The sequence below is a fragment of the Phocoena sinus genome, chromosome 17 (genome assembly GCF_008692025.1).
Source record: "Phocoena sinus isolate mPhoSin1 chromosome 17, mPhoSin1.pri, whole genome shotgun sequence".
NCBI lineage: Eukaryota > Metazoa > Chordata > Mammalia > Artiodactyla > Phocoenidae > Phocoena > Phocoena sinus.
In genome coordinates, this window is record NC_045779.1 from 11526451 (window position 1) to 11544000 (window position 17550).

The window sequence follows — 17550 nt, forward strand, 5'->3', positions numbered from 1 at the left end:
ATCATCTCTCATCTTACCTTCCATTAACATCCCACTGGTGGAATGACAGGTAATCAAACACATTCTCTCTTGTGTGTCCAGTCACTAACTGTTCTATTAACCTCTATCACCCAGTGTTTTCTCATCTATAAAATAATGGCAATAGTATCTAGTTCAAAGGGTGCTGGATTAAATGAGATAATATACACATGAGTCAGATATATAATAGGTATTAAATAAATGATGGCAATGTAGAGGATAATAAAATTGATGTTGATGCCACTGCTTGGAGGTACGCATCTAGGTAATTATCCTAAGTTCCAAATCTGTTTATGTTGCTCTAAATAAAAATATTCACTGATCCCTCATCATTTTAAAATGAACTCCATCTTCTTGGCCTGGAAGAAAAGGCTTCATGCTCCAGGTTCTGGCTCTCTCCAGACTCAATTCAGATGACACCTTCCCTGGGAAGCACACCTGGAAACCTATATACACATTCCCCATCTAGGAGAGATGGGAGGCACCTCCTCTGGGTTCTCAAGGCTACCCATGCAGACACTTATCACACTACTTTTGAGGCTGTTATTACAACTGCTTATTTATCTGTCTCCTTCAACAAATGATGACCTCCAATACAGGCACGGATTTTTTTTTTTTCATCTTTGTATTCCAAAGCCTAATAACAGTGCCATGTAGGTATGTATAAAACATACTGAGTAAATGAATAAATGCATACTGTTTTTGAAATACCTGATGAGTTCTGAGGTTCCCATACACTGACATAAGCCAGAAATAAGATAACGCACAGTTACGTGGGTTTCTTCTCATTTTTCATCCCAGTGGATCTAAAATAGAGTATCTAGAACAACTGTGGAGTTAAATTTTTATCTTTATCAATGTAACTTACATTAAAAGGACTAGAACCAAAATGGTAACGTTATTAATATCAAGCAATTATGTTTGAACTAGAATTAGTATGTTTGAGGAAATGAGGTTAGTTTAATAAGTTCAGTGAAAGTAATGTTCCATGTGCTTTAAAAAAAGCTATCTAGGGCTTCCCTGGTGGCGCAGTGGTTGGGAGTCCGCCTGCCAATGCAGGGGACATGGGTTCGAGCCCTGGTCCGGGAGGATGCCACATGCCGTGGAGCAACTGAGCCCATGCGGCACAACTACTGAGCCTGTGCCCTGGAGCCCGCAAGCTGCAACTACTGAGCCCGTGTGCCTGGAGCCCGTGCTCTACAGTGGGAGAGGCCACCGCAATGACAGGCCCGTGCACCTCAACAAACAGTGGCTCCCGCTTGCTGCAGCTAGAGAAAGCCCGCACGCAGCGGCAAAGACCCAGCACAGCCAAAAATAAATAAATAAAATGAATTTTAAAAAAAAGAAGAGGTATCTCATCTAGCCGTCAACAATGATAAAAAAACAAGTATTATTATCTTCCACTTTATACATGAGCACACTGAATCTACAAGAGATTATATATAAGATCATACAGCCAATATAGGGTGTATATATTATATATATAAGATCATACAGCCAATATAGGGTGTATATACTATATATATAAGATCATACAGCCAATATAGGGTGTATATATTATAAGATCATACAGCCAATATAGGGTGTATATACTATATATATAAGATCATACAGCCAATATAGGGTGTATATACTATATATATAAGATCATACAGCCAATATAGGGTGTATATACTATATATATAAGATCATACAGCCAATATAGGGTGTATATACTATATATATAAGATCATACAGCCAATATAGGGTGTATATACTATATATATAAGATCATACAGCCAATATAGGGTGTATATACTATATATATAAGATCATACAGCCAATATAAGATCATACAGCCAATATAGGGTGACAACTAGATTTTAAAAAAAAATAAATTTATTTATTTTGGCTGTGTTGGCTCTTCATTGCTGCATGCGGGCTTTCTCTAGTTGCAGTGAGCAGGGGCTACTCTTCGCTGCGGTGCGCAGGCTTCTCTTTGCAGTGGCTTCTCTTGCTGCGGAGCACGGGCTCTAGGCACTCAGGCTTCAGTAGCTGTGGCACTTGGGCTCAGTAGCTGTGGCTCAAGGGCTGTAGAGCGCAGGCTCAGTAGTTGTGGCATACAGGCTTAGCTGCTCCGTGGCATGTGGGATCTTCGCGGACCAGGGAATCAAACCCTGTCTCCTGCACTGGCAGGCGGATTCTTAACCTCTGCACCACCAGGGAAGTCCCTGACAACTAGGTTTTAAAACACAGGTCTACTGACAAAGCCTGTGTGTCCACAGTATTACGCACAAGTTTCTTATTACATCTCTACGGTATGGTTTATTGACTGTTTATGATAAAATTCTGTGTATACCATTATTCAAAATTGTCCTTATTTAGATGAAAGTATGTACAGAAAGAAACACAGAGGGAAAAAAGCTAACGCACAGAAATAAAAGTATTCAATTAAATACATATTAATTTTATTTATTTGGTTGTGCTGGGTCTTAGTTGTGGGCTCTTAGTTGTGGCATGCAAACTCTTAGTTGCGGCATGCATGTGGGATCTAGTTACCTGACCAGGGATCGAACCCAGGCCCCCTGCATTGGGACTGCAGAGTCTTAACCACTGCACCACCAGGGAAGTCCCAGAAATACAAGAATTTAATATGACCCTTCTAGTCTTATTCCTAGAAAAGACTGGACCTGGAAGGGCCAGAGTGGAATGACACGAACACATGGGGAGCAGATGAGAACTAATTAATACGAGTACTGCCATCTCTGCATTTACAAGGCACTTGACTGTTTTACAAAAAGCACGTTCACATCTGCCATCCCATTTAATAATCACAACAGTCCTGTGAAGATGGCAAAGATTATCATCCCCATTTTACAAATATAACCTTAGAAACCAAAGTAGAAATGCAATACAATTAACGCATTAGAGCCAAGGCATTTAGAAAGCTTCTAAAAAATGTTGCAGAAGACACGTATTCTATTCATTATGGAAAAGAAACCTGAAAGAGTTCAAGGTCATAAGCATGACTTCATAAGCATTCCCTTCAATTTACTATCTTAAATCACACACAAAAGGTAACAATTTTATCACTAGCAATTCCTTTGCATCCTGTGTGTGGACACTGACAGTAGGATCACTGCTCCCAAATTGTATGTCCAAACTAATCCACCCTTGAAGTAAACTTGAGAATCTCTTTGGGAGGATAATTACATAAGGTCCAAAAAATTAATAAGCCTCATTTGAAGGGGCTCAATCCACTGTGCTAAGTCCCTACATCAACATGGCAGGATTCACACTGTCAATGGTTAAGACAGGCGGCACTGTCTGGGAGTCAGGGCTCTACCCACGAGATCACAGCTGTACCTCCCCCTGCCTTATTCCTATCTTCTAGGTGACTTCTCACAAGTCACAACTTCTCAATGTCTCATTTTCCTTAACTAAAAAAAACTAACCATAATTCATCTTTTTTCCTGTTTCACAGAGCCCTGAAGTTGGGACTCATTATCAAGAGTTCTGTTTTGACCACATTAAGTTGAGCATGAATATTAGGTATTAACTGAAGGGGAAAAGCTCACTCATCATAGGAACCCAATGCCTTCCAGCGAGACTAATCCCACAAATAACCTATACAACAGGATAAGAAACAGACCTTCACTTAGTGATAGAACCAGCCTTAACAATGACGGATTATTTCACAAACAATCTAAGAAAGGACAGAGAACCTGTCCAAATGAAATGGCAAATCATCCAGTGAAAAGAATTTTCTTCACCTAGGGGGACTGAGGAGCCTATACCTAAGAAGATTACATTCCAGCAAGAACTGAAAATCTCATAAGACTTTGCAGAGATGGTAATTAAAACTACCTCAAAGCTTTGCCTGAGACTTTAAGTATAGGACCAAAATGGGAGGAGGGGTGGGACCAAAATGGGGGGAGGGGTGGTATCTGATTTTTTTTTCATTAATCTAATTTTTAGTATGTACTGCACTCACGTTTCAAAAATGAAAATCAAGGAGGGAAAGGAGGAGGGAGGGAGAAAAGAACACAGTGAAAAACCTTACCCCTACCCAGTTTCTGATCCAACCAAATGCCAAACTCTCCCCTAAAATGATCACCTTTTAAAAGTTTTGCGGGTATCCTTTTTCAATTTTTGGATCAAATATATGGAAACATCATTATATACTATGTTTCTACTTCTTTTACGTAAATGGCAGCATACCATATAACCTGTTCTGTACTTTGTTTTTTAATTTATCTTAGAGCTCTTTCTCTATCAGTACACAGAGACCTTCCTCATTCTGAGGCTACAAAGTATTCCATCATATGGATGGACCATAATCTATTTAAGCAATCCTCTACTGAAGGGCACTGCTACAACTTCACAATTTGCAAAAATACCTTCATTTTATTAAATATGCTTATATTTCCACTACTTGCTTTCCACTACTTGTCAGCTTTAGATATCATTCTTTAATGTTTTATTATTACAAACAGGAAATAACACTACACAGGAAATCACTCTATATCCCATCTTCTTTGCCTTTTCCTCTTCCAGTGTTTGTTAGTTGTTAGAGTGCCTTTTTCCCCCTTTCACTTCAATCCCCATTTGCATTTTAAGTTCAGCTCTAGCATTAAACATACTCAATATTCAGGTGCTTTTACCATGGCTGCCCCAGTTATCTTTCTTTGCCTTTGGGTTTCAATTATTTGACTATAATGCATCTCTGTGTGGATCTCTTTGAGTTTATCCTGCTTGGAGTTCACCGAGCTTCTTGGATGTGTATATCCATGTCTTCAGATATGGGAAGTTTTCCACCATTCAAATCATTTTTCTGCCCCTTTCTCTCTTCTTTCTCCTGCTGGGTCTCCTATGAGTCATATGTTGGTACACGTGATGATCCCTACACTGGTTTCTTGGGCTCTCATCATTTTTCTTCATTCTTTTTTTCCTTCTGCTTCTCAGTCTGGATTATTTCAATGTTCTTATCTTCAAGTTTGCCAATCCTTTCTTCTGCCTGCTCAAATCTGCTGCTGAATCCCTCTAGTGAATTTCTCATTTCAGTTATCATACTTGTCAGCTCTGGAACTTGTTGGGTTCTTTTTTATAATTTCTATTTATTGAGATTCTGATTTTGTTCATACAACGTTTTCCTGATTTCCTTTAGTTCTTTTCCCATGGTTTGCTTTAGCTCATTGAGCATTTAAGACAGTTGATTTAACATCTTTGATTAGCAATTCTAATGTGTGGGCTTCCTCAGGATGGTTTTTGTGAAGTTCATTTTTTCATATGTATGGACCATACTTTCCATTTTCTTTGTATGTTTTACAGTTTTTAATTGAGAACTGGACATTGTGAGTATTATGCTGTGGCAACTGGAAATCTAATCTCTCACTCTTCCAGGGCTATTTATTTCTGCTTGTTGTGGGCAGAAGCCATCTGTTTTGTGACTATTTTGTGACCAGACTATTTTGGTCTTTGCATATCTATCTGAGTTTGTTTATTCCTTGTTGTGTGTGGTCACTGAAATTCCTGCTACAGTATCTCTGCAGTCAGCCAAAGACCCAACACAGATTTCCCTTATATGCCTGGCTCCAAAGGCTGGGGGGTGGGGAGAGAAGTACCGATTCTTTAAATCTTCTGGTAGATGCTTCTGGGCAAAGCCTCTGCAGCTGAAAGGGCTGAAACCAAGGCAAACATCTGTGCCTAACCCTCAGGATCTGCCAGACTGACGTCAAGAAGCAACCCCAAATTTCTGGAGGACTAGGTCCCCACTGCCCACCTGGCTTTAGCAAGTCACTAAAGAAACACAGGCCACTCTCCCCACAGGTCGAGGGGCTGAGGAGAGGGGGATGATCACTGGTTTGTGCACACAGCTCAACTGCCAAAGAACAGCAGCCCCTCCCTCATCAAGCACTCCCCTGGCTGTTATAAGTGTCCAGTCAGGGTCCAGAGTCCTGAAATAGTTAATTCTGCCAATTTTTTTTTCCACTTTAGTGGTTGTTTTGATGGAGGAACCAACCCCTAGAGCTTCCTACCCTGTTATTTTTATTTTATTTGTGGTACACGGGCCTCTCACTGTTGTGGCCTCTCCCGTTGCGGAGCACAGGCTCCGGACACGCAGGCTCAGCGGCCATGGCCCACGGGCCCAGCCGCTCCGCGGCATGTGGGATCTTCCCGGACCGGGGCACGAACCCGTGTCCCCTGCATCGGCAGGCGGACTCTCAACCACTGTGCCACCAGGGAAGCCCCCTACCCTGTTATTTTTGAGCCACACTGTCCCTTTCCTTTAAAAGGTATTTTGCCTGGTCCCTTCTGGGAGTAGCTGCCCTAAGCCTTCTCTTCCGCTCAACCTGGGTTTGAGAATGGGGACAAGGTGCATGGAAAAGCTTAGCAGTCCAGAAACAACACCTATCAACAGCCTGGTGCTCTAGGTATTTTTCTATGAATTATTTCCTATATATGCATAAACATACAGGTTCTCTTTTATCCCAGACAGTTCACAGCATTTTTTAACTTAAGAATCCACGAACATCTTTTCAAGTCAATAAATGGCACTTACATGTGCCATCATTTTTACTAGCCACATATTATCCTAAAGTATGAAACTATCATAATTTACTAAATCCTTCTGCTGTTAGGCTGCTCCTAACTTTCATTTTCCTTACCAACAACTCTGTAATAAACATTCTTATAACTGAGTCTTCGCACACGTCCTGATTCCCTTACAACAAACCCTCAGAAGTAGAACAAGCACATAGGAGCACATTTCAATGGCTTCTAAAACACACTATCAAACTGGACAATAGGTTTTCTAAAAGAAAATTGGAGAGGTTTCCAGAACTCTCCTAGAATAGCTTCCAAAATATGATCTAAGAAAAGGGAATCGTAACTATGAATCAAGGATGAAGCATGATGAGATCATGTTAAGATGGAAAAGTTTAGTTTCAGGTTTGCTTCACCCCACCCCCAGCCTTCCTCCACACACAGATACATACTGATTCCCTATAATGATTAAAAATAAAATTCCTATACTGAAACAAGCAAGTAGAGGCCACTATTGAGAAGGTATCAAGTTGAATAAGTAGTATCATTTAGGAACAGATAAAAAGAGGATACATGGGGAACTGGGAACAAGAAAGAATGATCCTGAGAACTTAACTAGTACTTTCATTCAGACAGTTAAATGGCTAAAAGGCTCACTCCCTGACCATATTACATAAAATCTGACCCTATTAACCAATATTCTCACGAACTCATTTTGTGACATGAGACACACCAGTATTTATTTCACAGCATAAAAGACAACAGATTAAAGTTGTCTTTATTCAAGCCCAGCTTCCACCAGGCTAGGACTATTTAAGTCTCGGGCTTGTTCTAGTTTACATGGTTACCTACATTCCAATCCAGCTTAGAAAGCCGACAGGGCTCAGTGACTTAATCAAGTTACTATTAAGAACTGTTGGCGCTGCTGGTTCTTGTCTAAAATATCACATTACCTCACTCTGTGATCACGAACAAACTAATCAACCCACCAAAACTAAATGAGCATCGTTACTTAATGAACATGGGAATTACTTCCAGTCATCCACTCCTGGCTTCTCTGAGCCAGTATTGAAATGTGGGATAGCAGCAAATTTAGAAGCCATGTTTTTCTCTTGCTTTTCTCCTTCATATCAGAAAGTGGACAGAAAAAAGAAATAGAGGTAATAGGTTAAGGAAACAAAAGGGCTGGAAAATCAACACGTCTTGAGCAGTATCACTCTCAACTCTCCTACAGACCCTCTTCTCTGTCTGTCATCCAAACGGCATGGCAAAGATGTCACCGATATTATTAGACAAAAGAGGTTTTTAACAGAAAAGCCTGTGGATCTTGAGACTTGACCACTACTTGCTTTAACTGTCCACAAGAGGGAGTCCTGCAGTCACTATACCTGCTACCTTAAAACCGTAACCATCATTTAGACGCATTAGCATGAATTACCCTTGGAGACTGTCATAAATGTTTTTTTTAAATTCAGTGCTGTAAGGTGTTAACTCTAGTCTAGGGCAAGGTCATATTGAATGATAACTGAATAAAAAATATTAAGACATTCTTCGTTCTAATCTCCTCTTTAATTTTCCTTAAAAAGAACGGAAGCCATATCAGAAAGCCTACTGTTAATACTGAATAAACACATTTAGCTACATCTAAATTCAAGTTTTCTTGGAAGAGTTTTTACATTTAGCATGCATGGATAAATGGAGAAAAAACAGCTAGGTGTTCAGAGCAATGGTCTTTAGTAGAGTAGCTTGTTCTGATACGGAGAAGCAGTACAGCAGGGCAAATAAAGACATCAGCTTTGGAGTTCCATATCTGATTTTGAACCCCAGCCCTGCCCCTTTTACTAGTTTCATGATATCAGGAAAGCTATTTAAGTTATTGAACTGATTGTCAGTTTCCTCACTGTAAAACAGGCCTTACAGAACTGTTGTAAAAATCAAAAGAGATAATACAGCAATATGTCTTTTTGGGCAAAGAATAAACACTAACATTAATGGCTATAGTTGTTACAGATATCAATTCTTTTAAAACAATATGCATAATTGACATATAACATTGGTTTCATGTTTAAATATTTTTAAGCACATGACTTCATACTATTTATTTTAACGAAGCCAGATTTATTCTTCATGATAGCATAACTTCCTTCTGAAGACCACTGTATACTTTTACATACTGTAGAATTAAATGCACACGTTTAAAGATTTCAAAATATGCATACGTCATTACTTTAAAATAAATATATAGACATTCCAAGCTTCACTACAAACCAAAGAAATAAAGGAGCTACTCATAATCTAAAATTAGATCAATGTTAACATGAGAATAAACTAATATTCTTTCCCTTAAGCAATTCTTATAACTTTAGTTTGCAGTATTCAATATTCACTTTGACAGGATTTGATAAAACAGTCAATATAAAACCCTTTTAAAAAGATTACTCTTATTGTTATGGATTAGGCATTTCTTTTCTCCTTCATATTAGAAAGTGGACAGAAAAAAGAAATATAGGTAATAGGTTAAGGAAACAAAAGGGCTGGAAAATCAACACGTCTTGAGCAGTATCACTCCCAACTCTCCTACAGAGACGGGATAGGTGACATGTTGGGTCCCTCTTATGCTCAAACGTAGGACTTGAACACAGCTCCTCATTTGTTACATTCCTAATTCCCTTATTAGTGAGCTGAGAAAAAAAGAAGGAAAAGAAAGCACACAAGCCTTACTGTATAACATACAAAATAAAGCTTAAAGTTAATTCTCCAATTCTCCAAAGGTCAGGCAGAATTAAACTATCATTAAATTTTATTAAGGTTAAGGTCCAAGCCATATCGGTTCCCTAATTTATGCTATGAAGTTAGAGAAGATATCTAGGAGATATTCTTTCAATTTGAGACAAAAAAGAAACAAAAATCAGTGGTTTTTCAAATGCAGGCACTTCACAATCTCCTGGAAAACTAGATACATTTAAAAAAATACATACAGGGGGGCAGAATGCTCAATGCTCTGTTTCCTAATTCGATTCAGCACAGCAGTACTCATCTCTACAGGCACTGCTTGGCAAGGGGATTGTTACAGGAAGGAGGCAGGAACACGCATGATGAACAGACAGGGGAAAAGGACATGAGATTGTTTCCTGTGACTATGAACTATTACAGAAGTGTTTCTGAAACAACCAGATACGATTTCAAGATAAATGAATGACTGGGAACAAACTAAAATTTAATAGAAACTCCAGACAGATATGACCTTAGTCTGTAATACCAGAACTATAAGTAGAGGCTGGCACACTCACATCTGAATGAGAGACTAAATTACAAATCATGGACAGCCACCTTAGCAAATCAAACAAAAAATGGCTAAAAAAAAAAATATATATATATATATATACATGCTTGTAAATAGGAAAGTGATGACCAGGCAGTACAGTATGAAAGATAATAAGAAAAACAATGTAACACAGAAAAAGTCATGGCTGAGGGAAACGCCACGCAACAACTTCTATTCTTAAAGGGAAGAAGCAGTAAAAGCTTCGGCATATAAGAGGACCTGAGTCTGTGTGGGAGTTTACTATACATTAAAGACTAAGATAAACTAAGACAATAAAGTCAGTATGACATAAGCTTTTAAGCTCAAGATAAACGCAGAAACAGATGTTCTTTCTGATCGTGTCACTAAGTATGAAACAAGTATCCAAGTCTAACACAGCCCTGTTAGGAAGATAAGAAACAACACAAAATCAAACGCACCTGAGGGTCTAAGGCAGAACTTAATAATTTTGTCTGCTTTCAGAGTGGGTCATTATAATAAAGACAACATGAGACATTCGATTCAACAGAAGGGCAGTAGCCAGCCTGAATTCAGTTTACAGCTAATACAGATCATACTTAGAGAAATACAAGTGGGACCCTATTAAGTCTAACTGGTAGAAGATATGCAGTTTTAGTCAATTTGATGCAACAGGAATATATTCAATCTCTACCATGAGCCAGAGGCTGCCAGAAACCAGGAACAAAAAGATGAGTAAGGCTAAAAGCCTTTTAGGCTACAATGTAAATATCCTGAAAGGTTCCCTAGTATGGGGTGGAATAAAGTGCTAAAATGAATAAAAAGGCTCAAGATAATGGGCAAAACACATTTACATAGAATGGAACATTACCATGTGTCGGGAGTAAAAGAAAACGGAAAACGCGTTTGTGTAGACATGAAAAAACATTCTCCTGGTATTACATCTTGTCCGACGTTGGCAGAGAGACCATGGCTTCCAGTCTGGATGACGTCAATGAGCTTTGGTGAATTCCATGAAAATTTCAAGCTGGCAGCTCCCCTTCCTACTTAATAACCACGCCAGAACCTTGCAAAGGAAGGTATCAGTGCACATGTGGAGCAGAATTATAATAATGCTTTTATGTTTAAAGATATTAGAATTTGTTACCATATAAGCTAAAAAGAATGTGTAACTAGAAGAATAATTTACTAAATTTAGGGGCATCAAATGTACAGCAAAAAAGAGATGAATTCTGACACAAAGTCAATAAGGAATCCATTTCATTAAGCCCAACTAATTTAAAAGTCAAAATATTATATTTCAAGAGACCAGGTGTACGGCCAATTGGACATAGAAAAATATCTGTAGGAAAATTTGGGGCTCGTAATCCACCCTACGGAAAGCTGGTTACTGAAGCCAACATACTCGAAAGGAGGAAACTCACGGGAGGGAGGTTCCTGGTTCTCTCTCCACAGAGCGCGGAGTGAAAGCAGAACTTGAGAAAGCCCGCGGAAGAGGAGCTGTCACGCTAAGGAGAGATGGTCCGGAGCCACGGGGCCGCGTCAGGGAGACCCAGCTCGGGGCACTTTTCAGTCCACACCACCCAGCCAGCAGCCTAACATCTCTGCCACTCTCTAATCAATCAGCTTCTCTCTCCCCAGCCTTCTTCTCTACCCCCCATTACCTCTTTCTCCCAATTTGGTAGTGTATATATTGCTCATCATTATCAGGTGCCTCAAACCTCGAATTTTCACAACATAAGGTCAGGAGACTAAATAGGTTAAAATTAGTTGAATGCGGGACATCAAGAATCAGTTTATTAAATGCTGGAGGACCAGAAATCTGGACCTCAGTGGGAGTAATTCCTAGATAGGGCAGGTCTGAAAGGTTAGGGATCTTCTAAAAATGGGATGAAAGCTGAAGTTTTTCAGTAGGTATCAAAGAAGTATTAACGTTAACACTGAAGTTTAAATATTTGTCAGAAACTAATCATCTGCCTTTTGAGAAAGTGGACCAATCCTTAAAAAAAAAAAGTTATATAAAACGATCACATGCTTAGAAGAGCTAGCTGCGTTATCTGCTAGTAATCCGATAGCCCTAAACACCATTACAAGATTCCATGTACAGCTCTGGGGGACAGACAAGGGACAAGGAGGTTAAGTAAGAAGCACCAATCTTAGTTTTTTGTTATCTAAACAAATAATTAGTGATTAGCATACTGTGAATACTCATGGACTGTCATGACACCTTTTAGGTAGTATAACCAGAAACTGCTTTCTATTCAATAAGCAATTTCACATCTCCTTTTGGGCTGAATAAAAATTTCTGACTTAACATGAGCATCCGAACATTTCAGCAGTATCTTTAATGAGCTAAGAGCTTCCAAATTTCTTAATAAACACAACCCATCATATAATTCCCACTGATATGCATGTTCTATCTAAATTGCAAAATGGAACACTTCCCAGAGAAGAAAATATTAGTTTGAAAAAACAATGTTCCAAGGAATGTTTCTGATCATCCTAAAATAATGTCAACAATGACTTCCTTACGTGAAAAATCCCTTTCTCAAACTCAAACTATGTAAATATGTATGATATATATTATCTTTTGTACCATAACATAGGTAATAAGAACACAAACAAAGGTAAAAGAATGCTTCATAGGGCTTCCCTGGTGGCGCAGCGGTTGGGAGTCCGCCTGCCGATGCAGGGGACACGGGTTCGTGCCCCGGTCTGGGAAGATCCCACATGCCGCGGAGCGGCTGGGCCCCATGAGCCATGGCCGCTGAGCCTGCGCGTCCGGAGCCTGTGCTCCGCCACGGGAGAGGCCGCAACAGGGAGAGGCCCGCGTACCGCAAAAAAAAAAAGAATGCTTCATAAAATCTCTTCAGTGAGAGATGATATCTGGGAAAGTTTGTTTTCTTGCCCCATAGAACCAAGATGATAACACCTGATAAATCCACAAAGAAGTTGGCATGAATAGTCCACTTAAAGCAGCAGAGACCAAAAAACAAACGAACAAAAACCCCCAAACAAGAACAACAAAACCTAGTTAAGAATGAAAGCTTCTGTGTGACGACTTAAAAACTAGAGTAGAATTTCTTGATTAAAGCAGAATCTGTGACAAATTGCCAGGCTAACCCTGGCTGCAGACTTACACCAGGTCTTCTGCAAACACTTCCTGGCAACGAGGATTCATGATCTTCCAAATCCCCCCACCCTCTGTAACCATGAATACAGGTCAGTTTCAAAACGTCTTCCCAAAGTTTGAATTCTCCCATTTCTTTATAAACAACCACAGACCTGGTCTAATACCAGTTAACAAATCTGCACTCCGACTATAAACCCATGATTTTTAATAAATGCATAATTTAATTACCATACTTTAAAAGCTTTTTGTTTAGAGATCATTTTGAAATACAAATAAAAAATGCAAAAAGCTGCAAAACTAAATAGTACAGGGAATACCCTTTATCACTACCCTTTACTCAGATTTGCCACTGTTAACATTTTATCCACCTGCTTTACCATTTGTACTGTGTGTGTGTGTGTGTGTGTGTGTGTGTGTGTGTACGTGTGTGTGGTGCGTACTTGATTCTTTTTCTGAACATCTGAGGGTAGGTTATAAACATTCTGGTCTTTTACCCTCAAATACTTCAGTGAATAACACCACAACCTAATACATGTTCCTATTATAAATAAGGCCAATGGGAATGGCCTCACACATACACTGACATTTGTGTAAGATTATTCCCTTTGCATACATGTCTAGTGCTGAAATCAAAGAGAAAAAAAATGTTTATGACTCTTGATGCACCGTGACGAACTGCCTTCTAAAAAGTTTGTAATAACGCAAACTTCTATCACTAGCACCTTAGCTGATCGTTTGCTTAACTTTCTAAATTTGACAGGAATTTGTTTAGTAGTGAAGTTGAACACTGTTTCTGTATTTAATGTACTCATGTGTTAGCTAATTTTCTTCTTTTGCCTCTTTATACCCTTTTAGAAAGACTCAAAGTCAGAATTTGCGGCATCATAATGCCCATGGCAAACCCTACTGTGAAGATCCATTTCTAGGCCTCACAAGAACGAGAACAAGGATTTATGACAAAAGATAATCCACACTGCAAAAACTCAAGGCAGAAAAAACTGCAATATTTACATAATAAAATTATTATTGAGGTCTCACTTGCTAACTTTGGAGCCTGTAATTGTTCTCTAACTGGATAAACAGCTAGAGGAGAGTGCACCTTGGGATGGTAAACCCAAACACTGTTTATAATAAACCGTATATATAAAAGAATCTTTCAAAAAAAGCTCAATATTGCAGTATAGATGTCTAATTTCTAGGCAAATTTAATAAAGACAATTATGTTCAACGTGGAGACAATCGCAATCCAGAAACAAGTTAAAACTATTCCAGCACCTAAACACACATCAGCAGCACCTCACAAATAGAACACACGGAAGAAATACAAAATTACAGACAAGCAGTAGTTATAATGTACTAATGGTATAATATATGTTTCTAACCTGCTGATATGCATTTTCTCCTGTATTTTAAACTCTCTCTCTCTCTTTAAAAAGACCCTGCCCTGGGAGGACAGATTACAAGACAGAATCCTAAAAGTAAGGACAACGGTTAAGAGACCACCAGAATAACCCCAGACTGTGGTAACAGAGGTCTGAATCAAGCAGGATAGGAGATAAGGAGGACAGAAAGGAGAGGAGAATGACAGCTATTTTCGGTTACTAAATACATGGGACTGAATGCAGACTGGCTGTAAGCAATGAAAGAACTGAGAGAGACAATTTTACAACAGGGAAAGTTAACAGTGAGTTTAAGGTAAAACCAAAAAGATGCACAGAAGGCGTGGGGTGAGGAGCTGTACACAGAGAAAATTTTAGCTTCAATGAATTTAATACACCTATCCAGAATTTTGTATTCAGAACATTCTAGAAACTATTTTAACTTCAGCATGCAAATATTTATGTCACTGTGAAAAATAAAATCATATTTTTAATTGTATACAAAGGAGAGGGCACATTACTGAAGTCCGACTGCTCAGGCCCTCGAGGGATTACGCCCACCCCTCAGCACTGGCCAGGTCCACGGGACAGGGCTGAAGGCGGCACTCGGGAGGCTTCAGCCACAGCTCGGGCATGCACTCACCCCCTGATTAGATCACATTTCACAAAATACGCTCGATGAAAATTTTTTCTCTTCAGAATTCTGAGCTGTGTGATAAACAGAACCTACGACATGAGTAGGAAAGAATGACTCATTTTTCTCTATTTAAAAACCCCCTCCAAATTACGTTATCATTTTGGCTTAGAGAGATACTCTTGTTTTATAATAACTACAGGGTCAGTTCCACAGTGACAATTTCCAGCTACAGCCTAGAGTCTCAGAACGTCTGTCACGATGGGGTCGTGAAGAGAATCTGCATGCCTAGAAGCCGAGTGGCCTCTGCTGTGCTGAGACACCAGACCACAGAGGCTCCCCAGTAAGATGCAAGGGCAGGTCCCCAAGCCCGAGGAACATCCTCAAGCCTGGGACTGCTGCACACTGCTTTCAACCATTTCTTGCCACTAGGTTTCATTTTGCACCCAATCTGAGCATCTTTATCTCTTAGAAGGAATATTTTGTCCGTTTACCTCTCCTGCCATCATTGATACCTTTGCTCGTCCTTTTCTCATTTTGTCCTTAAGATTTTACATCATTTGCTCCTGGTTTCATAATGATTTAGAAGATAAACATCCTATTTGAATTCCATGAGAGAGTACCTCCAACAATTTGGTCATTTCCAACTTCCCTCCCCCACAGAAATGCGCCATTATGTCTCCTATTTAAGACTTCCAGCATCTTATAACAATTATGATTTTCAAATCCTCTCTTTCACTAAAATGCAGTAGAAGACAAGGGGTAACCTAGAGACTCCCAATGCACCACTGTACTTTTCTTTAGGTCAACATTGAGACTTAACCATTTTACTGATATCCTTACTCAGAGCCAATCTTTGTATATTACAATATTTACAAATAATTTTATTTAAACTTTTCAGTGAGTAATATGTTCACATGAATCAAAATTCAAAAGGGTGTAAAACAAACAGCTTCTTTCTCTCTCACGTCCTCAGGCCGCCCAGTTTCCCTCCTGGAGGCAACCCATGTTACTAAGGTCTAATGTGTTGTTACAGAAAAAAACGACATATTGAATCACTCTCGCTTCCTTCCCCAGACAAACCCACTAATCCTGGAGTATTATTCTTTTATGCTGTTGGTATTCTTTTTGCTAATATTTTTTCCAAAGATTTTTTTATAGACATTTACACTTACAAGTATTACATTTGCCTCTTGAAAGTTATATTTGCTCTATAAAAATAGCTCTGAAAGACTTCTTTTTGTGTAATCCGAAAGAATTTAAAGTGCTGTGAAACTAATTATCAGTCTCTTAAAGACACTGAATAATTTGCCTGTAAAATCTCCAGACCTCATGCTTTTAGGGGTAACTCTTGTGTAGCTTTCTCCAACATGTTGACCCCAGAACTCTTCCACACTCTTAAAATTATTCACTGCCCCAAAGAGCTTTAGTTTATGTGCGTTGTATCTACGGATATTTTCCGTAATAGAAATTAAAACAAAAATTCAAAATACTTATTTATCATTTCATTTAGAAATAACATAATAGGACTTCTGGTTTCTGAATCTGCATATAAGGAGCTCAGAAGCTGCCATTCTGTCCTAACAACACATAAACAGCTGAACAGACTGCAAAATCAACAACTGTTCTAGGATCCACTGAAGAGGTGAGGGCACAGGGCAACTCACTGCCCCAAGGCTGGAGAGACAGGCAAAGGGAGACAACTTACTGGCACAGAGACTCACAAATGGAAACCTCCTTGGGAACCGGTGCCGGCGGCAGAGAAACCTGAACTATAATCGATGAACTTCTGGAGGCTTCTCTGAGAGTTAAAAGCTCCAGGGAAATCCAGTCATGGGGTGGGAGGGGGGAGCAGAATTTTGTGAGATTTACCTCCAGGAGCTTGACCAGGTTAATCCCACAGTAAATGTCTGCCAGAACTCACACAAGAAGAAGGTGCCAACCTGAAAAGGCCCATCTCTATTCAAGAAATTGAATCAACAATCAGCAACCTTCCAAAACAGAAAACATCAGGCCTAGAGGGGTTCACTGGTGAATTCTTTAAGGAAGAAATTATACCAATCCTCTAAAATCTCTTTCAGAGGCCAGAAGCACAGGTAACACTTCCTAACTCACTCTAATCAGACATTATAAAAAAAAAAGAAAACTACAGACCATTCTCTCTCATGCATATAAATGCAGAAATTCTCAATATTGGCAAACCAAATCCAAAAGAGTCTCCTTCCTCCGAAGAAGATTAACACTCACTTCTAAGCAGGTGGCTTAGAGGCACTAAAATCACAGACCACCTTAATCTAATCATTATTTGAGAGAGTTTAAAGCTGGGATTTTTTTCTAATATAAAGCACTTTGGGTCTCTGGCTGAAGCATAGAGAGTTTACCAGGACAATTCCCCAACCTTGGTGAACTACAAACACCTGTTTTTGTTTTTCTGGCCTCAAGTGTCCAACAAAAGCTCTGCTCAGCTTCTCACCCACTTTTCCCAGCATGAGCAGATGCCACTAAGGGGAACAGTAGCCTGAAATGCCTGCCTCGCCCTTGCCTCGACAGCACTCTGACACACTCAAATACACGTCTT

At 39.4% G+C, this 17550-nt stretch overlaps 1 protein-coding gene across 2 annotated transcripts in view; it reads right to left on the reverse strand.

Moving 5' to 3' along the window:
* Window positions 1-17550, reverse strand: part of PDE7A (phosphodiesterase 7A) — a 115994-nt gene that overhangs the window by 25805 nt on the left and 72639 nt on the right. The window contains exon 1 of one of the 2 annotated variants that reach the window (XM_032609999.1): window positions 18-115. The exons of the other annotated variant lie outside the window; for it this stretch is intronic. Within the exon in view, the coding sequence (XP_032465890.1) occupies window positions 18-63 (46 nt within the window). The 5' untranslated portion in view covers window positions 64-115. Of the gene's footprint in view, window positions 1-17; window positions 116-17550 lie in introns of those variants that run through there. 2 annotated transcript variants of the gene reach the window in all.